The sequence below is a fragment of the Buteo buteo genome, chromosome 21 (assembly GCF_964188355.1).
Source record: "Buteo buteo chromosome 21, bButBut1.hap1.1, whole genome shotgun sequence".
In the NCBI taxonomy this organism is placed as follows: Eukaryota; Metazoa; Chordata; class Aves; order Accipitriformes; family Accipitridae; genus Buteo; species Buteo buteo.
Genome location: NC_134191.1, coordinates 15,658,399 through 15,685,348, shown reverse-complemented (window position 1 = coordinate 15,685,348; position 26,950 = coordinate 15,658,399). Strand labels below are relative to the sequence as shown.

Below are 26,950 nucleotides of genomic sequence, written 5' to 3'. Positions count from 1 at the left end.
CCCCCGCAGCCGCTTGAGCGCCGGGGATAATCCCCCCGGAATTGCCCTGCACCCTCGGCGAGGCCGTCGGCAGCAGCGGCGGGACTTGTGCGAAATCTCCCGGGCGTGGGACTCCATCCCCCACAATGCCTCGCTGCGGCAGACCCCGCAGTGTGCGAGGAGTCCATTGGCAAAGCCGCCGCTCCGCGGGAAGCCTATCGCTTCCCGGCTCCTTGTACGGGGCTGGCAACCGCTGTACACAGCGGGAGAGGCGGGGGATGCGTGCTGCTGCCCTGCGTCTCCTCAGCCTCCGCCGCGCCGCTCGCAGCCGGGCAGAGCCATGAATCTGGGGTAAGGAGGGAGGGGAGGACGGGACTCGCTGGGCTGGCGGCGAGAGCCACTCCCGCCGGCTGGGACGCGGCCCTGACCGGAGAGGGACGGCCCCGGCCCCGGCCCCGGCCCCTCACGGCCCGGGAACCCGCGCGGCCTTTCCCTGCGCAGCGGGCCGGTGCTGCCGCTCTGAGGGGAATCCGTGGCCCGCCAGCGTTAAGGCGCTTAGTGCCTCGCGGGCGCGGCAGTGGCAACGGGAGCGATCTGCGTGACAAAGCCGAGGGCCTAGGAGACCCTTCTCTTGGGAGGGCCTCGGGGAGGGGTCTGGAAATGGGTTTAGGCGGAGGAGATACTGGGAACACCGCGTTTCGGCGGTGCGAGGACCGCTTTCGGACCCGGCCGGTCGCGTTCCCTCAGGGCAGGGCAGCCCCCTCAGCGCGCCAGCAGGACGAGCCGGGGCGGGGGGGGGCGGAGGGCGCCAGAACTCGAACCCCTCCCGCGGCCCCGCCGCCTCCTGCTGACACAAAGCCTCTGCGGAGAAGAATGGGTGCTGGGCTCGGCTTTGCTGCCGTTTGCTATTCGAACGTCTAGAGTTACAGCTTCAGGCACCTCTCTGCTGCCGCGTTAATTAGAAAGTTGCTTGCGAGCTTTAGATGTGTTGGATTTTTTAAAATTTTTTTTTTTAATGAAAGACAGGTTGAAGATAAGCGTTATTTTGAACATTAATCTTCATATTACATTTTCTTAAATTAACACATGGAAGAAGGAAAAGCGTTTGGGTACCTTACACCCGTATACCTAAACACTACCAACTTTTTTTTTTTAAAACCCTTGTAACAAAGTTCTGTTTTAAAATGTGGACTATTTTGCATGGAAGCACAATTAAAAGACTGTTTTGAGAATACAGCCCCTCTTTGTAATCAGCTCTGGCATTCAGGGAGACTTGTTTAGCATTTTTTTGTAGTGCAGTTTATATTGTTAGATTATTAAATTTTTGAGGCACACGTATTGCTGTATATAACAATACAGAGCGGCACCTTCAGCGTGAAGATTTACTTTGTAACATGCAAATCCAAATTTTCCATTATCAATAATAAAAGTACACCCTCTTCAAGACCTGTTGATTTCTTCATATTAAGTAACTTCTCACAAATGTAGAAAGCTTGGGCTATGAAAGCCCGTCTGGACCAACAGTAAATACAGTATTGTAATTAAGTACAACTGTCCTTGTTATTAATGTAAAAATCTTACCATCATCAGATTACTTAATATTTCAGATTTCACCCCCCTCCCTCTCTCTCTCTTATTTTGCAGCGATGGACTGAAGCTTGAAACTGAAGTGCTGGGTGGAAAGCCTAGGCTAATTTTGGCTGCTACTGGTATTTTTTTTTAATAATTTATCTCAAGTAATCTTTAAAGCTTCTTGAAGTTAAACCTAAGATCCAAGCAACGTGAAACACAGCTTTATTGAAATATTCTTCAGATTAGGAAGAATAGTTACGCATTGTTATTTAGAACTCCTCTTAGTTACAAGCTTGATACTGAACAGTAGGTTGATAATGAACTTCTGAATAGTCTGCCCACTGGTGAACAACTGGCAAATAGTCTTGACTCTTTACAGCTTGTTTCTCCATTCATAACAAAAAGTACTATTACATATTGACTGGAATGACTTGATAATTTCTGTAAATTTATAGCACCTTACTTACCAAGGAAAAAGAGGCCTGCTTAATTTACACAATTATATCATTACAGTCACACATCTGACTTTAAAGCAGCTTTAGTATTTGGCAGTTGATGTTTATAATTTTCAATGAGCAGTTTATTTAGGCCAGATCTCATTACTACCATCTGAAATAGACTTTTTCAGTATATGTTCATAATTAAGCATTAATAAATTCTATTTTTGTGATTTGTCAGACATAATGTTTCTATACAAGCACACGTCCACTTTTCCTAACTTCCACATAGCAGTCAGGATACAGAAATTCTCTGTTTAATGCCCTCTAAATTATATTTCATTTTCTGCATTTACTAGACAACCGTGTGATGAGGCGTTATGGGGTATATTGAGTCAGTAAGGAATACCTTGCAACACCTCTGAAATAGCAATGCTACAGCTTTAACTTTTTACAACCATAGTAAGCATCATTGCTTGGATAGGGCCAGTGTACATTCCAGAGTGCTCCAAGATAAAGCACTACCTTTGACTTTGAAGTAGCCTTGAACAAGCAGTCTTCTCCAAGAATTAACATGTTTATACAACTGATATAAACAGCACTTCCTTGAATTGAATTGTGTCAAAAAATGCATCAAATTGTATTACTTCTGAATTTCAGTTTTCTGCACTGTCAAATACTGCTCACAGGGGCTAAAGCAGGATTGTGTAGAAGCTTAAGCTGCTACTCGAGATAGTTGTTTCTCTCTTACACAGGAAAAGCCCAAAGTAACTCATAAGCAGCACTTTGGCATGCCACACTATGTCTCCCCACTGTGATGGCAAAGACCCTATTTATGTTTCTTTATCCTTTGCACAGAGAGATGGTGTTTGCATAGCATGTAGAATCCCACTTTATTTAGTTTCTGAATTGCCAGAAGTGAAAAAGTGACTTTTGCCTACTCAGGTGAGGGTCGAATGCTTGAGAACCTAGTGATAAACAGGCTGCAGAACACCTTTAGTACTGAACCATTATCAAGATGTTTCCGGATTTAATGCCTGTCTCTGCAGGACAACAATTCAGCATGCTCCTAAATTTTAAAATGTTCATCTAGGTTGGAAACTATTATTAGTGTGGTTTTGCAGGCTTTAATAACAGTCAGTGTTCTCCAATATCTTTAATTGGTAACGCAAAAAAAAGGTATAGTTGGTACTAGTGCAAAATGTGCAACAACCGCTGCCAGAGCAATAATTGCATAGTGCAGCTGAAGAAGCCTTGTTTCCAACAGATGTGTTCCACTAAAATACCATCCTACTGTTTTCTCTCCCTTTTCCACTAGCCATATGTGCTATTTTCCATTGGCCATCTTGTGTTGAGTACCACATTCCCTCTATTAATCTATATTATAATATTCTTTATTAATAAAGTATTATATTAAACATAGTACTTAATATTATTTTTGAGACCGCTACACCTCTTTGCATCCTGTAGGATTTGCGTTAAAACACTGAAGAGTATGTCAGGGCATAGGTAAGGGGAACAATAATGGATAGCGTGATTATGCAAGTATTGTTTCTTTAGGCTATCAGCGATGGAGACAGATAACATCATGTAGTAAGATGGGGTTGGATGCAGGGACTGTCCTGGAAGGATGTGACACAGAAAGCAAACTGAGAAGTCACAGTAAACAGACAATTTAAAATAAGCCATTATCACGGGGCTCTCTGAGAAACAGAATGAATAGCAGGGGAGGATCAGACTGGCACAATAATTTTAATAGATCTATATAAAACTGGAAATAGTTACTGAATATATCTGATCTTTTTTCCAATATACTCTTGAAGTGTGTACTGAAATTAAAAAAATATTTATATAATTGGGGCAGATGTTGTGGGGAATGTACTTTCCCCCTGCCTTACAAAAATCAGATGAATATAACAGTTTACTAATTTCTCGAGATTGTTTTTCAGGAGGAAGTTGTTATTAAATACTTCTTTCATATGTTTGTGTTTGTTTCCCAAAAGATAAATCAAAGCCTGCAATGAAGGTAAGTGCAAAAATGACTTTTTTGGTTAGACCAGACCACACAAATTAACTAGTCAGTTTGTTAACACAGAAATTTGAGAACACATTTGAACTGTCTAAATACTTGTAATCAATTATATTTGTGAAAAATAAATATGTACTTATGGGTCCCTTCCAACTTGAGATATTCTGTGATTCTATGATTTCTCAGGTTCATAATAGCTGTTAAAAAGGATGAATTAAAAGTTCTATAACTACTTCTACCTTTGCAAAACGCTTTCAGAACTTTCAGAGACCTTAAAGCAATGCTGGTAAAATAGGGATGTGAAGTGTGTTTTACGTTCCAATTCAGTCGTATAGGTTGTGTCTAAGTAAACTGGAATGCAGTGGGTTGAGGAAGGAAAAAAGGCAGAGAAAGATCTCAATACATAGGAGATAATCAAGGACATTGAAAAGGAATGGAAAAATCAAGATTGAAGTAATACTGGCTGTATGGTGAAAACATCCCTGTTTGAAGCTGGGCTTCAGAAACACCAAAGAAAAGCAGAATTAATGTTTATTAATTCTTCTAAATGTTATGCTACATAAAGTTATTTTTCATACCGTCAATTTTAAATACTCAAATTTAGGTGCTCTATTCTGTTCCAGGGTATTTGTAGTACTCATGAAGATACTTCATGAGTTTATACTGAGTTAGTTTCTATTGATGTAACAGAGAAGAAGAATGATGCTTAGTTTGCTTGTTGCTTCAATCTTGTTTTCATTTGTTACCCATGCAGTTTTATTCCCTTCTTTAATACATGGTGAAATCTTATTGCTTTAACAGATGGGTAATAAAGCCAGAGCACCTAAACAGGCATTGAGAATAAAGCATACTGGGCATGTTCCGAGGTCAACACAAAATGCTTGTATCAAGCAGGAAAACTTAACAAAACCAAGGAGTGAATCAAGCTTATCAATGACAAAAGGTGAAAAACTGCAAGTTACTAAACACTCCTCACATGAAGCCACAACTAAAGATCACTCTTTGGTTTTCCAAAGAGATAGCACAGACAGATACCCTGATTCAGAGAATCCTAATGTTGTTAAAAAAAGTAAACAGAAACCTCAAAACCCATCTGTATCAGCTGAAGATTTAAGTTTGGTGTGTTTAACACAAGAACAGCTTCAAAAGATTTTGATGACTGTAAAAGAAGGAACTAGAAGCATCTCTGAGACTCATAAAGAAAAGCAAGAGGAAACGGGTAAGATGCCGACAGTTGAATGAGTTAGTTTCATGGAAACAGCAAAATGTGAAAACTTAACTTTGAGTTCGTAATTTAAGTTTATTTGCAGGCTGCAGAGATGTTACTCTTATGTTTAATGGTCTCAGATGAAATACTGTTTGTTATTGTGTATGTAAAATTGCCTGTTGCTGTTAGGAACCAAACATTTGATAATTGTAACAGTAAAAACTAAGGATTGCTTGATAGTCTTCCAGTACTTTGAAGAGCAAAACAGCAAGCAGTTCTGTCAATATTTCATGCAAAAAGGAACCATTTTACACTGGGGGAAAAAAAAAACATTGAACTGCACTGTACCATTACTATTAGGAGTTTGGAAAAAAACCCAAACAACCCAAACCTCAGCTAGGCCCTTATGGTTTTGTGAAGAGATGAGGTCTTTCTGTGTGTCTCGAGCACTACTGCATTTTCCTCTGACCCAAAGATGTACATGTATCTTTTTGCCTAACTGTAATATTACTGTTGAATAGTTTCTTGGTTGGTTTTTTTCTTCTCCAATTATTCTACTGAGAAGCGTAAGAACTATTGTGTATCTTCCTGTATTACATCCTTATTCCTGTTTATGGACCTGTGGAGGTGGTCAGCTCTGCCACCAAGAATAAGACACACTGCAATTAAGTAGAGTTCCAAAGTCTGAGCTCTTAGCCCTGTGAAGTTGTAACTTACATGTCTTAACTATACAAGCAGGGCTGAAAACAGTTTTGTTAAATAGCGGGGAATTTGCAAGTTTCTGCTTTTCTCAAAGTATTTACTCTGAATAAAGTTTAGTGATCATATATATATTTATTTTTTATATATATATATTTATTTATGCTTTACCACAGCTACTAATGAGGCATCAGAGGAAAACATTGTAGCATTGCTCCAAAAAGCTTGTGAAGTTTCATCCATTCCAGATGAAGCTAACTCTGATTCAAGCCGGAAACAAGAAGCATATCCGCAGCCAGGACAGAAAGTTATGTACGTAGATCTGTGTTGTTGTCTACAAAAATTGTATATCCCGTAAGATTCGTACTGTAGTTCTTAATCACAGTAAGTCTTTATAAATACTAATTGAAAAGTTACCTTCAGAATTAACAGATTAGCTTTTTAGGTAAAACTATTTTTTTTTCCCCTCCTTTTCTCTAGAAAGGATTCATGGAAACCTGCTGACATGTTTAGTACCTTGGGTGAAAGAGAAGGGGAGAAAGCCTTATTAGAATTTAGAAAGACCCAATGGAAGAAGGAATTAGGTACTTGTCATGTACAGAATATATTTTTGATCAATTTATTACACTCAGAATGCAAAGAAACTTTGTGTTCCTTATGCTCTTTTAAATTTACTTAGTGCAGTTGCTACAAATTGGAAAGTACAGTTTTATTAGTTAAATTTCAAAATTTTACACAAAGATGATCTATAAATTCTTGCAAAAATGCTTCTTAACCAAATAAATATTATCACAAACAAATATATTCAGTTATGTTTCATATTTTAAGAGGTACTTGCCACCAGTTTTGTCACATTTTGCCAGTAGTTGATAGCCATTATCATTAACAAATTAATTTGGTTTTTAATGGGAAAAGTGTCACCCTGATCTACAAGCATGACTGAATCTATCCAGTTGCAATTTGAACTTGAGAAATGGTTTGCAGTCCTGCCACATCACCAATCAAGGGGAATTTCTGTTGAAAAATAAAAATGTTTAACACAGTAGTAAAATCTCTCTGACAGATGCTTTTTATGATTCACATGCAGGGGTGTTGTGTTTTGTTTTCAACTTGGGTGTAGACCATCTGGTTCAGGGTTTGATTCTGCATTGTCAGTAGCTTCCACGTATAGCTCCCTTGGTTTTAATAATATCACAGTAGTCCAAGACTGGTATAACAAAATGGAGATAATTTATATACTTGGTTATTTGTTAGTTTTCGCTCTTTCCCTGGGACATTGTTAAGCTTTCAGTGTTTTGTAGACTTCTCAGAAAGATTCCCCAATTACCTGTATACATCTCCAGGCAGAGATTCAGCCACTGTCCTCTTAAGAGCAAAGTCACGTTTAGACTGATTGGTCAGACAATGGTGACTTACTCTTGTAATCCATTTTACAATCAAAATTACAGGGTAGACATACATTGCTGCCTTTTTTTGTTGTTGTTGTTAAACTGCTACATGTCTGTATTAGGAACTCTTACTAGAGTTTGTTTTTTTGAAGATGAACAGATAGCACTGAAGAAGAAACTGAAAGAAACTTTGGAGGGAGAGGTGGGTTATTTCTGGGAAAAACCAGGAAATAATAAAACCCATAAAGAGAAAGTGGAAACAGCTGACCCAGATAAGGTAAGGCTATCAATAAACACAGAAGAGCACACAGGTTCCACAGCACAGTTCCAGAACAGTTCAACTGTTAATTCATACAAGATGTTCTTTTCTGTACAAATCCAGGAGAATCCAATCTCAGTGGTCACTTTAAGCTCGTTCATGGCATGAATTGCTGCATCTCCCTGTTTCACACTTACCTATTGCTCCAATTTGTAGCTTCACAAATTAAGATCTTTGTAGCATGAACAACCCATTCTTGTCCTTCCATGTTGATTCCTACCTAAAAGGTATAAATCTTTTCTAGCTGTTTTGAGAAATAGTCTCAAATGTAATTCCTGGTTATATAATTATTTACATTGTTCTTGAGCTCTGACATATATTTGATTGCTTACATAAAAATGAGCATAGCAAGTTGACTTTAACCTGCCTTTTAAAAAGTCAGGCGTCACTCTGAAAATGCTGTGTCAGAAATATATTCTACTCAGATGAGACTTCTCCAGGGAAATTGATTTCTGTTAAACAGAAGGTAGGGTTGTACCTGCTATCAGTTATTACAGCAAAAGCAAATTGCTTTTTTGGTGGCTTATTCAGCATTCCTAGAAAAGTTACTACTCTGCCCTGTAAGAATTTATTTCAATCTACATAATTAAGAAATACTGGGTATGAGATGCTTAGTTACAAGTTTTGGCTGAAGTTTTAATGAATAGCAGCTTCTAGAAGTATAACTTCCTTGTTAATTATATGTTAAAGGCTATTTAATACAAACAAAACAGGTGAGCTAAATAAATCAATTCTTAAAGTGGTCACTTTATTTGCAGCCAATGTTTCCAACTGACTCAATTATTACCACTGAGGAACACTCTGTTTGTACAACTGCTTTAACCACAGAGGCTAATAAAGTTCCACTGAATGTTTCAAGTGCTCCAGCTGGGCAGTCTTCTGATTTTGGTTCAGCTGTTAGTTGCTCAGCAGTTGTTTTGGGGGTAAGATTTTGAAATGCATGCAGGTTTTTTTACTTATTTATTGACAACAGATGTATATCTTCAGTAGTTCTTTTAAACCAGAAGAATTCAGTAGACCTTTTTCCTCTATCTAAAGAATTGTCTGAATGAATGTTTATCAGAATATTGGTGCTTTGAAGACTGAGCATTTTCAAGGTTGATGTGAAGAACAGCACTAGAAGTGTGAGATGAAGTGTTAATTAGCTTTTAAGTATACGTTTGTCATGGTTTAACCCCAGCCAGCAACTAAGCACCACACAGCTGCTCACTCACTTCCCCTCCCCTCAGTGGGGAATCAGGGAAAAAAAGTAAAACTCATAGATTGAGATAAGAACAGTTTAGTAGACAGAAAGGAAGAAAATAATAATTATAATAACAACAACAATAAAGTGACAATAATAAAAGAATTGGAATATACAAAACAAGTGATGCACAATGCAATTGCTCACCACTCACTGACTGATGACCAGTTAGTTCCTGAGTAATTATCCACCCCCCAGGCCAGCTGCCCCCAGTTTATATACTGGGCATGACATCACATGGTATGGAATACCCCTCTGGCCACTTTGGGTCAGCTGTCCTGGCTGTGTCCCCTCCCAATTTCTTGTGCCCCTCCAGCCTTCTTGCTGGCTGGGCATGAGAAGCTGAAAAATCTTTGACATAGTATATACACTACTTAGCAACAACTGAAAACATCAGTGTGTATCAACATTATTCTCATCCTAAATCCAAAACATAACACTATACCAGCTACTAGAAAAAAAAATTAGCTATCCCAGATGAAACCAGGACAGTGTTAAAGAAATAGAGAAGTGGGAACCTATTAGAAGTGTAAGACTTTAAAAAAATACATTAACAGTAAAAGATTGAAGGAGTAGTTTTTGAGTTATTGCTAGTAGGCACTGATTGAAGTGTGGCACTTGTCAGCATTGAAAGTTCCCAGTGCCACTGGAGTTCTTTAAATAATACAGATACCCATTAAGAAGCAGAAACAGAAGAATAAAGATGGTATCTAGAATTTACTTGAGATGGATCACTACTAATTAGATCATGGTGCTGAATCTACCTGGAACACAGACTGAGCAGTGAACCATAGGAAGAAGGAAGGGATTTTTATTCATGATACATATAAGTAAGGTTCTTTGGAGTGAGAGGCTGATAGTTCCAGTTAGAAAAATATTCAAAGAGTGGCTTATTTAGCATCTTTCCAACTGAAGCACTTTTATGGAGTAGTCAGATACTTGCTGCAGTTACAAACTTAACATTCATTTTTTTGTGCAAGAGAACAGCCGAGTTATGTCTATCAACTGAAGACAAAGTTTTCTGCCAAGTCTGTATTATGTGGCTAGACAAGGTACTGAATTTTTTGTACAAGGAAGAGACTAGCACTTATCTTATTTCAGGAAGCTGTGCCACAGGAACGACCTTTTAGTGCTTTGAAGCATGAGCAACAGAAGAAGTGGCTTGAAGAGTTGGACAAACAGAAGGAAGAAGCTAAGCTACGAAAAATAGAAGAAAAACTTAATTTATCAAAGGTATCTGTGGTTTAAAGAGACTTTTTGGAATGAGAGAAGTTTTCCTCTGTGTTTTTGTTCTAAGAAATAAAAGATGAAATCGTAGGCTTAATGAAGTAGTGACAAAGATGTAATTGCCTGCAGCATGTCCAGGTTTTCACCATATGTCCACAGGACAGTCTAATTGAACATTCAGCCAGTAGCTGTTCCAGTATTGTGGTGGCAGAGAACAACTCCTGTGTGTCTGGTGTGATTTGTTAGAGTGCTTGCTGCAGAGATGAAGACAGTGATATTACTATATTTTTTTTCTTTCCCACCACTGTGCAAAAGCACTAGGGTTTGGAAGGTGGTGTAGAGACAATGGCTAGACACTTTGTAAAAAGAAATTTTCTGTAGACTACAGAAGGAGTGAGAAAAGACAAGGAAAGTTATGGACAACTACAGTATGTCACAGTGGCGTTCAAATCCTGCTTCTAGAAATACTATTTTAATATGTGTTCATGCGTATGAAACTTCTTTAAACATTTACCCAAAAAGTAGTGAAGAAAATAGCCTTACCTTTTTTACCCTTTGGTTTTTCTAGGCTGTTGAATGTAGGTCTCTTACGCTGGATCTAGAAGGAAACTGTGGCCAGTATAGTTGCTTTGCAGGTGGAATACCTGAAGAGGCTTTTAATACTGTCACTGTTGGCCAATTTGGTCAATATATCTTCTTCATACAGAAGCTGACTTCTTTCCTTTACATGTTACTATTTCTACTAGTAGTAGTTTTAAGGTCAGTGAAATACTCTGCATTCTTATACAGCCCAATACTGATACGCTCTTCCAAAGACTCTTTGTCTTTTGAAGTGAGATTGTACTATTGCTAGGATCGTGATTTCCAAATTACTGTACACAGCTTTAACCTTGGGATTATATCTTTCACCATGCATGAGATGTATTCACATCATGAGATGTTCTGTATTACTAGTGAATAAGAATCTCAGTTACTAAAACTTGATTAATATGAGTATTCATAGCCTGTGGCCTTCTGGATTAAAAGGCTACAGTTTTTACTCTCAACTGAAGCATTTACAGCAATTACACAATTCCTATTCACAAATTCTTCATTTTAATTCCACAGTTCATAATACTAGAAGAGAGCTTTCCTACCCACCCTCCAAAAAAACCCCCTTGTTACCAAGGTTAGTTACATACCTACACACAACACAAGTCTTCATTTCCTAAGTTGTTGAAGTGATCAAATTTCCTTTATAAATTGACCTTTGTACCTATGAAGGGGACACAGCTGTGAAGGTTTCTTCATTAGCTGCCTTGTTTTTTAATTTGATAGGTGTGGTGTGGGAAGATGGTTGCAGTCACCAGTGAGTAACCTAACAATAATCTCACTTCCAGCCTCTTTTTGAAAGGAAATTAACGTGCACTTAATCTCATTTTCTTCAACATGTTTTTTTTCAGGTCTTGTGTTATACTCTCAACCCTTCTGCATATTGCACCACAGACTTGCATAAGAATAAAGTAGATTTTCCAACTACTCTGATCTGCTTCTACATCACAGTGTTCAAAGGGAACAAAACTCAGGGAACAGGAGGAAGAATAATTTGGATTCTTATTATTTGGACTATGATTTTCTTGCTTCTTTTAAAATAGGTGTGAAACTTTTCTGACACAAGGGAATTGTTGTTTAAGGAAAGTACTCCTGGGAAGTTTATTAGATCAGATTATGTTAATTTTTTTCCTGCATAATGCAAGTTTTGAGGCAGCCATTCTTCAGTCCCTCCAGGGAAACAGTTCTTTTAGTCAGAAGATAAAACCTTCTCAGTACCTATAGCAAAAACAAAGGGCCCTTAGGTAAAAATCTTTTATTAGTGATATATTGGAATGTCCCAATTGCCAACACTGAGCCAAAAAGATAGGCCTGGGTGGTACAGAAGACACACTTAAACCCAGTATGTCACCTCAACAAAAGTGCTAGGTACTTTGCTAGGATAGCAGTGGTGGCTGCTGTGGGTGGAAGAGATTTTGAAAGAAGGCTTATAATAGGCCTGTCGAACTGAAAATAGAAAGTTAGAGTTTAATATCTCTGCCCAAAGCACATTAATTCTGCTACTGTCCAGACTTAAAATGGAGGGGGTAAATGTAGGACACTGTAGAAGGTACCACTTGTTCATGTTACTAGTGGGAATATGTACATGATGGGAGGAGAGCATGGCAGAGTGGACATGGTACTGACCTCTCCATCAAGCAGTTCCCAGTACTGTTAGAAAAATTATGGAATGGAATAATAATTTAAGTTGAAAAAACAGTACCAAAAAGCCTGATTCCATGTTAACTTAGTCTTTTATTATTCAAAGGGTTTTTTTCACTTTCTAATTTTGGGGTTTTTTTTCTGAAAACATAGTAGCAATATGTTTTTGCTGACCAAGTATATGGATCAGCAGGATAATTTCTCATCTGACTTGCTTTTTAAGCGAAGGAAACACTTCTGTTTTCCTATTTAGGGAATTAACTACTGTCTCTATTGTAGCTCCATAACAGAGCTTTTCAGATGTTACTGTTGTACAAAATGTGTATTGTCTGTTTTGTTAACCGTACTTTATAGAACAGTGTAATTAAGCGCGTTTCCGTTTTTTTTTTTGTTGTTGCTTCATATTTATTTAGGTTGAAGAGCATGACAGATGGGCAATGCATTTTGATTCTTTAAAGAACCACCTTAACGCTAATGCACAACACCCCTTAAATGGAATGTACAAAAAGCAGCCTGAAAGTCTTTGCCTGTCACCTGACCCTAAGGAGCTGACTGCTTTTATTCACCCTTTTTCACCTGCAGCTTTAGGCAACCTCATGCCCTTAAAGGTGGGAAATGCAGAAAAAGCTGCTAAAAACAGTGCTTCAGAACACAGTCAGAAAGTCAGGTGAGTGGACTTTGTAAGGGTAATCATCTTCCCAGCCAGTATATTTCTGATACCACCTCAAAAATTAAAAAAATAAATTTGAATAAGATTCTTTAAATCTGATCTTTGGATCTTATTTATTTGGCTTTTGCTTTTTTCAGAAATACCTGTTGTTTCACTTTGAAAGACACAAGTGCTTCCATTGTTCATTAATAAAATTTACTGCAAATAACCTTACTTTGTTCCTTAATAAAATGAATTTCATAATTGTAAATTAATTCAATGGGATAACCTCAATATGAAAATATTACTTGAAATCTAACTGATCCTAATTTAGAAGGGATTTAAGATTACTTTTTAATGATTAAAAACATTTACATGTTTCTTTGTTCATAGTTTCCTCCGTTCAATGACGGCTCTCCTGGACCCTGCACAGATTGAAGAGAGAGACAGGCGGCGGCAGAAACAGTTAGAACATCAGGTAGACTTTTGTTTTAAAGCCTTAATGCTATTTTAATGAGAAGAAAGGATGAAAGGTCGTGTTCTCTCATGAATAAAGCATGAGATTTAATATCAGAATCCATTGAGGCACTTGAATCCTATGCTTCAGATTAGATGTTTACAGTTGTTTAACGGTATTTCATTCAGCTGGACTCTACAGTTTTCTTTTAATATTTGTACAGAGATGCATTTCTGTAACTGAATTCTTGCCTCAAAAAACATACAGTACAGTCTTTAGAGCTCTTGTAGGTTTGTGTGCGTTTTTCTTCAGTCTCCCCTGTCATCAGGAGGACTGATATTTACAGATAACCTGCCATGAATCTTTAAATTTTTATCCACTTTATTGTCATTTGCATAACTTCTGTGGCACTCTTAACTGAATACATACCTGCATGATGATGTCTCTAGCACAGTGTAAAGAAGTCTTAGTATAAATGTAATGAGCCTGTTCTGGTCAAACTCTGCTAGATCAAAATACTAGCTTAGAATACATAAGGTAAAAATCAGACCACCATTTCTTTACAAGAAAAATAGAAGCATTTCTGAAAACATAAAAAGCTACTTCTGTTTGTCTCTAAGTATTTCAGACAGCTTTATTGGGCTGGTGGTTCTGCCCACCCCCCCAAAAAAAGGAAGGCAGCTACCTCTCTTGTGAGAAATTAAAAGAAACAGAAGTGTTTGCAATAAATTGTCTTGATTTTTTTTTTTTTATTCATCCAAATGTTATTATTCTACATGTATATGGAAATACATGCATAAATAGCTTACAATACCTTAATGTTTTATCTTTCAATTTTCCTTTTTTTCTGATACTACTAGAAAGCAATAATGGCTCAGGTAGAAGAGAAACGGAAGAAGAAACAGCTGGAGGAAGAGCAGAGAAAATGGGAAGAACAAGAGGAAGAACAGCGCCTAGCACGAGAAAAAGAACAAATGCAGAAACAGTTTGAAGAAGACATGCTGAAACAAAAACAAAAGGAGGTGGGGTTTTGCGTTTTCTTTAGTGCAGATAGTTGTAATAATGGTGGGTTTTGAGGAGGATGGTTCTTGTTCTTCACTTTCAAAATTGTGTCACCTCATCATTTTGAAAATGAACACTATCTGAAATTTAGACATTTGAAACCAAAATCTGTTTCTTGAATTAATAAACTTACAACACCATACAAGTTTAAGGCAGGTTTCTTTTTTTTGACAAAGGACTTTTCAGGAAGAGCAATTATAAGAACTGGCAAAAAATGAATTGTAGTTATAAGTAATGCAGAAACATGCATTTTTAGATGCAAATTTTAAATAAAAGAACCACCTCAAAGTCTGTGATCCAATTATTGTTGTAACTTGATGCTTTTAAGGTGCTTCAGTACTATGAAGTTTATCTGACTGGATGTGCTTTCACTCTGGATTAAAGACTTTTCAGAATATAGTCTAGAAAAAGCATTTTAAAAGTCATTCATGTTCTAGAGCTTTTTCTCTGTAACTATTGCTGAGCTTTACATACTCCTTTCTTATAAAAGTTAAAGCAAAAGTACATTTTGACCTTCGGTAAGACAAATTTTGCATTTGTATACATTCTTACCTCTGTAGAAGGTTAAAAGCCTTGTCTGATGTTTTATTCTTCCTTTTGGCACAGTAGTAGCTATTACTGTTTGCTTCATATTTGGAACAGTAGCAGAATTTCATGATGTTATAAGATAAACTGATTCCAAAAACACACCCTTCTCTAAAACCTGCAGAAATATGGATCCCTGATTTCTCTGCGTTTTCTGGATGGAAATGTATAGCATCTGCCTGTAGATGCTAGAACAAGCTGGTAATAAATTGGGCAAGTCATCTTTGTGATTGCTCAGCTCCTTCAAAACATGTTATGATATCAGTTGTTCTTTCTACCTGCAAATGCCATAGGAAGTGGGGATGAGATGGTAATAGCAGTTTGGGAAGGAGGTTTTCCTTGGCCCAGTCTCTTCGTGTGCCTTGAACCTGCTGAGTCTGGAAACTGTAACTCTCATTTTTAGGGATGCTCTGCCTTTGTTAGGGAGGCTTCTACTGTCTCCTTTCTGTAGAGGTAGGAGGAAGGTGGGGGTTTTTAATTACTTTTATTTAGGCTTCTTTTATTTCATTAAACCACATGATACAGGAATTCATAGATGGCTGAAATCAGGTGGCATTTAGCAATTTATGAATTTATTAGAAAGGAGATAAATATCCAAATAACTTTGAGGATCTAGATGCTTGCTTTTTAATGCTAGGATTGAACATCGTTCATTAGCACAGCAGAGGTTCTGAATTTATCTTTATAATCATGATGCAATAGGTAACATATAATTTTTTACTCAACTAGTTTTGGTTTTGTTTTTTAAAAAAAAAAGCTTTACCCAAAATAAGAATATATGTAAGCCCTGAGGATTAGATGGGGATAAAATAATCCTATTAATTTTATTCTCAAAATAAATCATCACGTATATTTACTTTTTTTTTTTTTAAGGAACTTGTGACTCTTAAAACAAATGAGCTCTATCAGACAATGCAGAAAGCTCAAGAATTAGCACAGAGATTAAAACAAGAACAGCGCATTCGAGACTTGGCTCAGAAGGGACATGACATTTCAAAACTTCAGAAGAATCTTGGTGGTGGCAAGTACAAGTCTTGTCATACTCAGTTTGCCTATTACTTTGGTGTTTGCATGCAACCTGTTCGTGGGTTTTGTTTTGGTTTTTATTCCCCTGTCTGCTTTTGGGTCAGAAATTGTTCCTTTGCTTCACGAACCAAATTTCATTTTGGCTTATTTACCTGTCAAACAAATAGCGGTGTTAACTAATATGGAGAATATTGTATTTTAGTAAGCTTCAAATACTATATTACATAAAGGAAGAAATATAAAGATATTATCAGGAATGCATAGGGAATATTCAGACCTATGTACTGTTGATTAGATTTCCAGTGAAAAAGGGAGAGTATTAGGATCTGAACAATAGTTCTTAGTCTTGAGTTCTAAACCACCATAGATAGCATGGTTTAAATGGAACATTTAAATAAATGGAACATTTACTAAGTTGAACAATTTCACTTACTTCTTTTTAGGTGATACAGAATTTGAAAATTCTAATACTGGCATTTCACATCAAAGTCATAATTTTTCTGATGACATTAAGAGTCACATTGATGAGCAGACTTCTCCTCGGAAAGACACTGCTGTACAGACAGGTATGCAGCCCTTTAAATTTAGTTACTGTGATGTACCTCAAGAACGACAGTAGAACAGTGTATTTGTGAAACTGAGCCAAATCACTGTCATTCACAGTGGAATAAAACTAAAAAAAAATACTTGGACAGACACAGGCAGGTTAGTATATTGCAATACATTACTAATATTCTTCTAAATAAATGGTATGTCTATATAGTTGTTACTTACCAGTTAGAGATTCAAATCACGCAGTCTGAAATATAGTGTTGTCTTAGAGTCATGGTCACAAGCCATGTAGGACTCCATTTATTAAGGCATTTAAATATATTTGTAGTAGTCTTCCGTGTGAATGTTCACAGGTTTACATAACGTGGTTTGGTATTGAGCAGGGCTGGGTTCTGAATGAATCCTTGAAAATATTGGCAGAAACATTGTCAATAATCACAGAATTAGAAAACTAGACTTACTAGAAAATGAGAGCTTACATTCAAATGTTTAGAAAAGCTTTCTACAGTTCTTGCTAAGTAGCCAGACAGAATTGCAGGCCCATCTAGACAGAATACTTTCCAATCTTTATCTTGATTTTTGCATCACACCATTAAAAAACCCAGTTCAAACTTAGTCTGCATTTATTAAAGTTGTAGATGAGGTGTGAATGAGCAGATTCAGTGGAAACTTACAGTCACTTTATGCCTTGTATTTAGAAATTTATTAGCTTTTCACTTGTCAAGTGGAAGCTTTATTTTATTTCTGTTTGCTTAAGCAACAATTAATATTTTTGGTTTTGACAGTGCTGGTAGAAATTTTACTGTGAATTTGGAGACTTTACAAATTTGTAACAAATAATGTTTTTGTGTATGCCCCTTAGTAAAGAAAGAAGCTGAATTGTTAGTAATTTAAAAATTGAACAAAGTATTTCCATTGGAAGACAAGGATTAGGAAAGTAAGTTATTCACAGTAGCACTGTGAGTATGACCAAACCATCAGCATGCTGAAAAACTAAACAAAAGCTGTGTTTTGCTCTTAGCTTTGGGTACTATGACAGAAGAAGAAGAATTACACATTTTAAAAGAATGTTCCATTTTACATAAATTTTGCTTTACAGTGACTTGATTTCATTCTCCAGTCTTTTTTTTGCTTCTACTGATCCTATCTATCTTCTACATCAAAAAGAAAAAAAAATTATAAAACTGTAACAAACAATTTTTGAATAAAATCAGTAATGGTAGATTGAACACATACAAAAGTCAAACAATTAATTTGAATAGCTTAGACTTGGAGTTATAATATTTTTTTTTTTTTTTTAGATTACTTTAATACTTCAGAATACACTGAGTCAGCTGAGGAAAGAACTGTGTGTTGCGTATCGCCTGAAATTTCCATAGAATATAGAGAAACCTCTAACAGCAAAAAGTACCAGAAGGAAATGCACTATATAGATAAAAATAAAATTTCAGGAAAAGAGACTGGTGGCATTTACAGTGATCTGTATGAACAATATGCAAGAAAAGAAAGACAAATTAAACTTTCAGAAAAATACAGCAAAAGACCTGACTGGAACATAAACAAGCCTGGGAAAAGATACATTCCAGCATCAGAAAGATACCCGAAACAGCTACAAAAACAAAGGGAAGAAAACAAAGTAAGACGACAAATGGAGCTGCTTCAGTTGGTAGAAAGAAATACACCTGGGAATCTCTGCCCAAAAAAGGGTGGTTATTCAGACAAGTCTCCTTCACCTCAGGAAGAAATAAATATGAAGAATAAGAGACATAGAGTCAGAAAGGTAACTATTTGGTCTTTAACAACAATGATGTGTATTTTTAAGACTCTTGTTCCACACTGTTTTGCCTGGATGGGAATTCAGTTATGTAACTCAAGCACTGAAAATTTTCCTATTACTATCCTTTGTGTAAGGAATGGTATTACAACATTGTTTTGTTCATCATGATCAGAAGAATATAGTCAGATTTTGTGACTTAGCTTTTACTGTTATTTCAGTCTTCCAAAGTGTTGATTCTCTTTATTCATTATCATTGATTCATTATGTAAACAGGGAGCTTGATTGAAAGCATTGTGCAGGATAGAAGGACATCATTGACTTGCCTTTTTTTGTCCAGTCATTGTGTTTTGGTGATGGTTGAGGTATAGGAGTACCTGTTCAAGAAAACAATTTTTATTTCTGCAAAGAATATGGATACTGAGAATGTACTCAGTTGTCATAGAAATGCATCCTCCTCAGTGGAGTAATTTCTTCTCCATTTGCAGTAAGCATGTATCAGTATAGCTTGTGGCTGGGAAATAAAAGAATTTTCATTTAAAGAAATATTATAAAATATATTCATGCCTTCTCTCTCTCTCCCCCCCTCTCTCTTGCTTGCTCGCTCTCTGTATGTATGTATCTGCATATGTACACATAAACACCTCACTTTCTCACACCTTCCGATAGAAAAAATCTGACATAGAAAAGGTGGCCCCTTCGATTCTGTTTAGCCATTTGTTTACTGTGGCTACATACACATATTTTAGAAGCTGTGGGTATTAAAAAAAAAAAGTATGTGAAAATACATAACTGTTCACATAGGTATCTTTAAAGATTTATTCATTTATTACAGTGTGGTTGCTTTATTTGACATTAATGGTAAATCATAAGTTTTGTGCTCACATTACTGAAAGGTAAATGTTCAAGAATTTTGTACCTGAGAATTGGGGCAATGAATTTTAAGCAGATTTTTAAGATAAGTAAGCATTGTTTGATACCATAAGAAGTATGGGATACATTAATATTTTTCATTTAAATAGAAAACTTCTACTGACTGTATCTAGAAACATGACCTTTCCTTTAATAATCATTATCTTGGGCTGAACTTTTCAGGTTTATAAATGAAGTTTTCCAAGGTCATTGGAAAATATATATAGCATTTTGATAGTGCTTATAGCTGCCAAAGACATGGAAAATTGGAGTAAATCCTCTGGTAATTTGTTTAATTTAGTTCATAGACACTACAAGTCTCTTTATTGCAAGTCTCTGATAAATACCTTTCTCCTGAACCCAGGTCAATCAGTCCTTTTGGAATTTCAGAACAAACTTTTCTTGAAAAAGGAAAGCTTTTTACTAAAAAACATGGAGCTTTTTATTTTACTTTTGACTTTCTTGGTTTTCTCCTAGGAAGAACAATTACATAAGAATCATATGAATGAAGAAAGGTACGTCAATATTCTGCATTAATGAAATGTATACATTTATGGTGAAATACACATGCTTTTCTCTCCTGATTTTTAATTTTTTTAAAAAATAATTTAGATGCATCTAATTGTCTACTATTAAAAATACACAAGACCAGACAAACTGCAGGTATAAAAGCAGAGTAAATGAGCAAAAGTCTAGTCCTGTGAGGATTCTTTGTCTCTACTATTTGAGAAAATTAATCACATTATTTAAGTATTGTATGGAGTTTTTTAACTGAAATTGTTTCATACAGATCTGAATCACCACCTGTTCCAGCAGTTAAGAACAGATTACACCAAGTACAACAAAACCAGATACATGCTTCTAATCTTCTGGTGCATAACAACAATAGAAGAGAGAAAAATACCAAGACAGGTACACAGCAGAGGAGCTCACCTCCTCCTGTTACAGAAGCTGGAAGACCTCCCTCTTCACAATTTATTCCATATGTTCGAACAAATGAAGTATATTATCTTGATCCAGATGCGCCAGTAACTAGACCTTCAACACATGACCCCCAGTATCGACAGTTCAATGGTACTGAAATGTATTGTGAACTTATTCATGTAGGAGAGATGTTACAGTTATTTAGTTCAAAGTGCTACAATTTATACAATTTGGCATTTGTTTTTACTGAATTTTGCAGCAACCCATGCCATGTGTGTCACAGCACTGTACAGAAAGCCTATGCAACCAAATGATACTCTGTATAAAAAAAAAAAACCAAACCAACAAAACCAAAAAAAACCACAGAAAAATTAAAAAAAAAAAGGCAACAACATTTCATATTCTTTTATCTGCCTTTTTTCTCTATTTACCTTTAATGAAGTATGATTGCACTTCTCTGGCATTTTGTATATAGATTTGGATTTAGGAATCTTAAGTGTTGTTTGACTTTAAAATAGTGATCATAATCTGATAGCAACCAAAACCTGATTTTCACAAGCTGTGAAAATCTACTGCTTCAAAATTAAAGCAAAATTGATAAAGAGTATTGTTAACTGATTTGATATACATTTACTTTTAGATTCTTACCAAACACCACGACAGATTTGTAGCTCTGATCATGTTAGAGATCCTCTTCTAAATCCTGATGTAGTTAAAATCAGAGAGAGACAACAAGCAATTCTCAAAGGATTGTCAGAATTACGCCAGGTAAGCCAAAAGTTACTGGCTAAACATGTATGTGCGTGTATATATACACTGAAGTCAAAATGAACATTGCGGACTATTATTACATAGTTATAAGCATTAGTCTTTAAATCATTTTTCCATCATATGTGATTAAGTTTTGGCCCTGTCCTCTACTTTTGTTCCCTCTTACTAATTTTGTTTTTCATGCATTACTTCCACCTTTGGACTGTCCTTGGAGAGAGACTATGGACCTCCTTAGTCCTTAGATTAGCTATGAAACAGCAGAGTACCTGAGAAAACTTGAAACCAAGGGGAGTGGCTTGATTTAGTCTCCAGGTTTCGTTAGTTAGGGTTGCCTATAGTAAGACTGTTTCAATTTCAAGGAGGAAAAGAATAGTATTTTAACAAAACACTAGAACCCTTGTTAATGAAATTTCACTTCTGCATTTTATGGGTGAGCCAGTCATGCATGACAGAGCAGTGTGGTTGGTGCAGAAGAGTTACTGGGGTGGTACTCGTGTGTCAGTCCTGAAAAAATACTGTAATTTGCAAATTTGAAGAGTGAACACTTACAAAATCCTTCCAAGATAGCTGTTCGTTAACATGTAAAAATCAGGATTTGTCAATCAGCCAGATTTAGTGAGTGAATGTATATGAAATTTAGTTTAATAGAGCTCCTGAGACAAAAGCCTGTGTATGTTTGTATACATTGTTCTATTTGCAGTAAGTTGCTGGTAATGATTAGATGTATAGGATTGCCAGAAGGATTTTGAGTATGGTGAGACTGTCTTTAAGGATCCACGTTGTAGTAAATTAACGAAGCACAAAAGATTATAGCTGGTAACTGAAGTAACATATTTTCCTGATTGGAGTCAGAATACCAGGAAAAATAGTCAGGCATCTAGTTATTATTAAAACATGAGTGAATTGGATACTCCACCTGTTGGCAACAAGGTGTGGCCCATAGCAGATTCAAACCGCAGGTCTGGACAATCACATGAACAGTTTCCTTTTATGCTTCTAAATGGCCTGACAGTGGACTGCAAGACAAAAAAATCCCCACATTTACTTTTAGATTTGCATTTTGTTCTTGAAGAACACTAAAGATAAATATGTATTAGTATCTTCCCTTGTTTTTGAATGGCTCCATACTAAAAGTACTTTTTTGCTAGCAGCACTATTTATTTTACTTTGCCTTAAGGGAGAAAAATTTCATAAATTATGAAAATAAAGGTAAGAAAATCTGACAGACTTAAGTACAACAAAACTACCAGTAGTTAATGCTATTAATTACTGCTGGGCTTTAGAAAGACAGAAGCTCTGCCATGCATACATCATGCTTCAGTAGTAGGTAAATTCCTTGTGCAAAGGAAGGGTCATGGCTCTCCCCAAGTTACTAAGAAAAGCTGTGACCCAAGAACACCAAAAGGTTGCCATTTTCTAATGGCTTCCAGATAGGTTTTACTGGATCTGGTCTTCCCCGATGCTCGTTGACATTTTTGTTAAATATCTACAGCTGTTAAGTATCTTTTGTATTCAGGCTTCATTTGTCAGTGGTATTTTGGTTAAGAGTGAAGCCAGCCTCAAAGCATAATTTGATCCTTGTGCTTGCTGAGGTAAACAAAAGCCATGGGCATTTAAAGAGGTTTAAGGTGATAATACCCCTATTGGCAAACTTAAGAGACAGGAGCTTAGGGACATTTTTGATGCATAGTATATATTCAGGTCTTAACAGTGGCTAAAAACTATTGCTAAGGTTAGTCTTTCTATGAACCTTGGTTCTGGAAGAGAGTTAACTTAAAACATGTAGACTTCTTTTTTAAATATCCTACTAGCTGCAGAATGCATTTAGGGCATTAACTGTTGAACTTGGGTATATCTTGCATACCTAAGTATTCTATACTCCTACAGATGACACCTGTTTTGCATCAGTTATTTCACTAAGAAAGGAAGAGTAATGAAGTATTTTGTATGAAATATAATTTAGACAAAGAGCAGAGTTTACATTTCTATTTCAGAAGATAATCTAGTCTTGTTTTTAAAATTTATATATACATGCATATATATATATATTGGATTGATAGTTTTAGAATATATATTCACAACATATTTGGCCATTCTTTAGCCGCCTTTTGCCTGGGGTAATTCACGGCATTTTTAACCAGTCTTTAGCCTTTGAAATAAATACACACCCAACTAGAGTGATAGATATACAATCGGGCTGTTTCAGTAACAGTCCGGCTGAACTGGCTGACCCATGGAAGGCACCAGTGAAAACAGAGGGCAGATAAGGGCCTTCCGCTGCCAAAGGGAGGGTGATTCTGTCATTGCATTTGTTATAAGCCAGCAAGTCTCTTCCTATATTTCAGGCGACAGCAGCAATAGGAACTATCAACAGACATCTGTTTTCCTCACTGAAATCAAGAGTTAGTGGAATACGCCCAAGTTAATTCATCCAGCAAAGTGAATTAAGCATTTGTGAAAAAGAAGGGCCAAAGTTTAAGAAAAAGGATAAAAACTCCAGCTATAGTCAGTACATACCAGAGCATCTTACTTTTACTAAGGCAATAAAAGCACGTGCCAACATGCTGTAGCCTATAATGGCTAAGTGATCTTGCCAGCCACCAGCAGGCTGTCCAAGGACAGGCAAAGAAAAAAAAAAACCAACCTCACTACTTGTCCCTGTGTAGATATTTCACATTACTTTTCTTTAGGCCCTTTTTATTACCTTTGCAAACTATGTGATAGACTTTGTTCCAGTTTTCAGTGTTACTTGTTTCTTACCTTGGCTCTGGGTTGGCTTAGGGCAATTTATTGCATTAGTATGTTTTGTAACACAGTGAGATGCAAAAAAACACTTAATAAAAGTAATTACTGACAAAGGGACTGAACAAGTCCAATGACCCATTAATAGAAATAGCAGATACTGTTGATCAGTGAGAAAGCAATTCATCAAGTGATTGAAAATAGGCAGTTGCTGCTTTTGGAAGGATGCAAAGTGAAGTCTTAACAGGCTTCTTTTCTTTGTTAACTAACCAAAGCCAGTTCTGCAGGACTTCTCTTCCCTTCCATGCCACCAGGAATGCCCTGTCTAAATTGTTATAGTACCTGCTGGCTTGCATTAGGTCTATGCTGAGCTGTGCCAGCAGCCTATAACCCTTATCTTTGAGACAGGCCTTGTAACGCTGAGGAAAAATACCATTGTAGTAGTTCCTTTTTTTTTTTTTTTTTTTTTTTTAAGCATATCTCCTTAGTACTAAATTACTTCTGACGGGTCTAAAATGGATGGAGACAAAAGGGCCAAATGTATTGATATATACAAGCCTATTAATTACAGCAAAAAGACTTATTTTAAATTTATGGATGTACCTGACATAGGTATATCATGTATTACTTATCACATGGACAAGAATACACTTCGAGTTTTTTTTTTTTTTTATCGCAGGCTTTCTCCATTATCTAGTACTCACAGGAGCCATTAACAAAGCAGGAGCTTTTTACCTTTTGAGAGTAAATATGCCTATCCTAAAAGGACTGACACTGTTCTAGTTCAAATGATAATGCTGTCCTTTTATCGTAAAGAGTATAATTTATGTTGCCTAACCCATCAAGGTTTTGGGTTCAGCTTCATACAAGAGTACGCTAGAATACTACAAATGTAGTGACAATGTACAGAGGAGTGAACAAGTTAAATTTAATACAATGGAAAAGTCCTTTTTCCTCTGCATAGTCATCCTTGGAAAGTGGACTGGCTTCCACTTCAGTCACACTGCAAGTCTTTTACAGACAACAGGAAATCTTGAGTTCCCTCTCTACTGAATGTATTACATTGTACTGCTTTTTTTTTTCAGTCAGTCATATAGTTAAAAACCATTGAGCCTTAACAAGTGAATTGTTTTAAAATATGAAACAGTGACACTTTATTAGTTCAGGCTGCATGAGGAAGACAGAACATTGACATTTATATTCCATTTATTTCAGGGCCTCCTGCAGAAGCAGAAGGAGTTGGAGACTGCTCTGATTCCCACTATAGCACAAGAAGAGAACTTTATTTTGCCATTTTGAGGTACACATGAACATTCTGAATTCTTAAAATGTAAATGCACGGCACTTTGCTACTGTAATTAATTATGAACCATCTCTATCTTTTTAATGGAAGACTTAAATTATGTGAACTTTTGACAGAGTACAGGGTCATGTTGCTTTTTATATTGAAGATACATTAAACTAATGATAGTGTGTCTGTTTAGAATGGTCTTCATGCTACCTGAAGACGTAGGTCCATTTAATATAAGCCACCAAAACACAGTATAAAAATGTTACATGGGTTTTTTTGTAGAACTCAGTGTATGTATTTTGATAAATAAAAAGATGAAGATGTATTCCAAGTGGCTTGGGTAGACTTTGTTGGTATTTGTAACTATATGAAACTGCTTGTACTTAACTATTCAGATGATAGCTTTTAGGCTTAGACACTGCGTATTAACTCAAGTAATCCCAGGTTCTAATACCACAAAGTGCTGACTATAAACTTTTCCCCCCCTCTCAATTAAACCAGGATAGCACCACTTAATAGTACAGTGTGCTGGGCCCAAGGCAGTAGAACTCAGTTTAAGGAAGTTTTCTTATAAACAGGGTCCTGAACAGATCAGTATTAAATGTTTACTTCAGATTCATTTGCTTTTAGTCTTCGAAAGATAGGATAATCCGGAGTAAAACTGTCTCTCTAGACCTCTGCAGAAGATGCATAACCTGAATTCATGTTAGTTGTTCTGTGATACGATGTGATAAATGTCAACAGAACATCCAAACTGAGACTCCTGCCAGCAGGGACTGTTCTTAGACGTAACCTGAAGGTATCTTACAGCAGTAGCGAATAGTCCTCTCCTTTGTCTGCCAAGTCAGGCAGTAGGTCAGAATCTGCACTTGATGTCAGAGGTGGCAAAACAGTTCTTCACAAAATCCATTAAGGTTTATTGATACAAAGGAGTTGGGGGTTTTTGAGGAATTAAATAATCTTTTTTTTTTTTTTTATTTGCCATGTTTGGGGGGGGGGGTAACAACTGCTACATGAGTCTAGTACTGGTTTGTTCTTAATTTAAACAAATAAATGAAAGACCTGTTAATAGAAAGGCATTCAACTTTAGGGAAAAGACTATGGGGTTGGTTTGTTTTTTAAAAGCTGTCCTTTTTTAACCAATGATGATACTTGTCCCAACTACTTTTGTGAGTTTAGCGTGATATAGTTTCAAACTCTGTCATCTGGTACTAAACCGCACATCCTACATAAAAGCACTAAAATCAAATTACAAACAGGAAAAAATACTCCAAACTGATGACTTTGGACAACATGAAGACAAGAGCAGTAAACGGGTGAGTCAGGAGTATTAGTATATGCAAAATCAGCAATGTCATAACAAGGGTAGTTTTGAGATTCCACAGCTATTTAATATCAGCTGCTGTTTTCCAGAATCCTGAGTCAGAAGATGTACAAAATGAGCCAATTAAGAGAGAATCACTGGGGAAAAGGAAGTCTATAACTCAGCTTATGTGAAATTAAAAAGGACAAGATTGAGAAACAGACACAAAACTCTATACTTGCAACAATGCTAGTTAAAAAAAAAAAAAAAAGCAAGGATCAGTAATCATTATGCTGAAGTGGAAGAGGACTGAGGTTTTTCTAATGCAAATTGAACTACCACAGTCATTAAAACTAGGTTTGTGCTCTCATTACGGTAATTACAATGGCAAGATAAAAGTTAAGATCACTCCGCTGGTACTGTAATAAGCACGGAGTATCAAAATTAGACACAACAATAATTGCTATTCAGGAAATAAAGTTTGGGTATGTTTCTCATGTACTTTGAAAACAATATAAAAACCACAGACAATGCAATGTGTTAGCAAGTCCCTTGTGCATTAAGAGTTTA

The 26,950-nt window shown here is 36.5% G+C and overlaps 1 protein-coding gene across 7 annotated transcripts; it reads left to right on the top strand.

Annotated features, from left to right (window-relative positions):
* The first annotated feature begins 220 nt into the window (after positions 1-220).
* On the top strand, positions 221-25,557 carry CCDC66 (coiled-coil domain containing 66). Of its 7 annotated transcripts, none has more exons than XM_075052578.1 (19): positions 229-330; positions 1,624-1,688; positions 3,938-4,014; positions 4,819-5,236; positions 6,100-6,235; positions 6,404-6,507; positions 7,464-7,588; positions 8,389-8,553; positions 9,975-10,106; positions 12,746-12,999; positions 13,375-13,459; positions 14,299-14,460; positions 15,959-16,106; positions 16,555-16,677; positions 17,965-18,443; positions 19,827-19,864; positions 20,140-20,423; positions 20,914-21,041; positions 25,002-25,557. In XM_075052578.1, exons 3-19 carry the CDS (start codon positions 4,009-4,011, stop codon positions 25,083-25,085), a joined length of 2,871 nt encoding a protein of 956 aa, XP_074908679.1. In that variant the 5' UTR covers positions 229-330; positions 1,624-1,688; positions 3,938-4,008; the 3' UTR covers positions 25,086-25,557. The 7 variants fall into 7 exon arrangements, with proteins under 7 accessions (XP_074908683.1, XP_074908682.1, XP_074908684.1 ...); XM_075052584.1 differs by having other exon boundaries at positions 232-330; positions 3,992-4,014; XM_075052579.1 differs by having other exon boundaries at positions 233-330; positions 3,926-4,014.
* Positions 25,558-26,950: the final 1,393 nt, after the last annotated feature.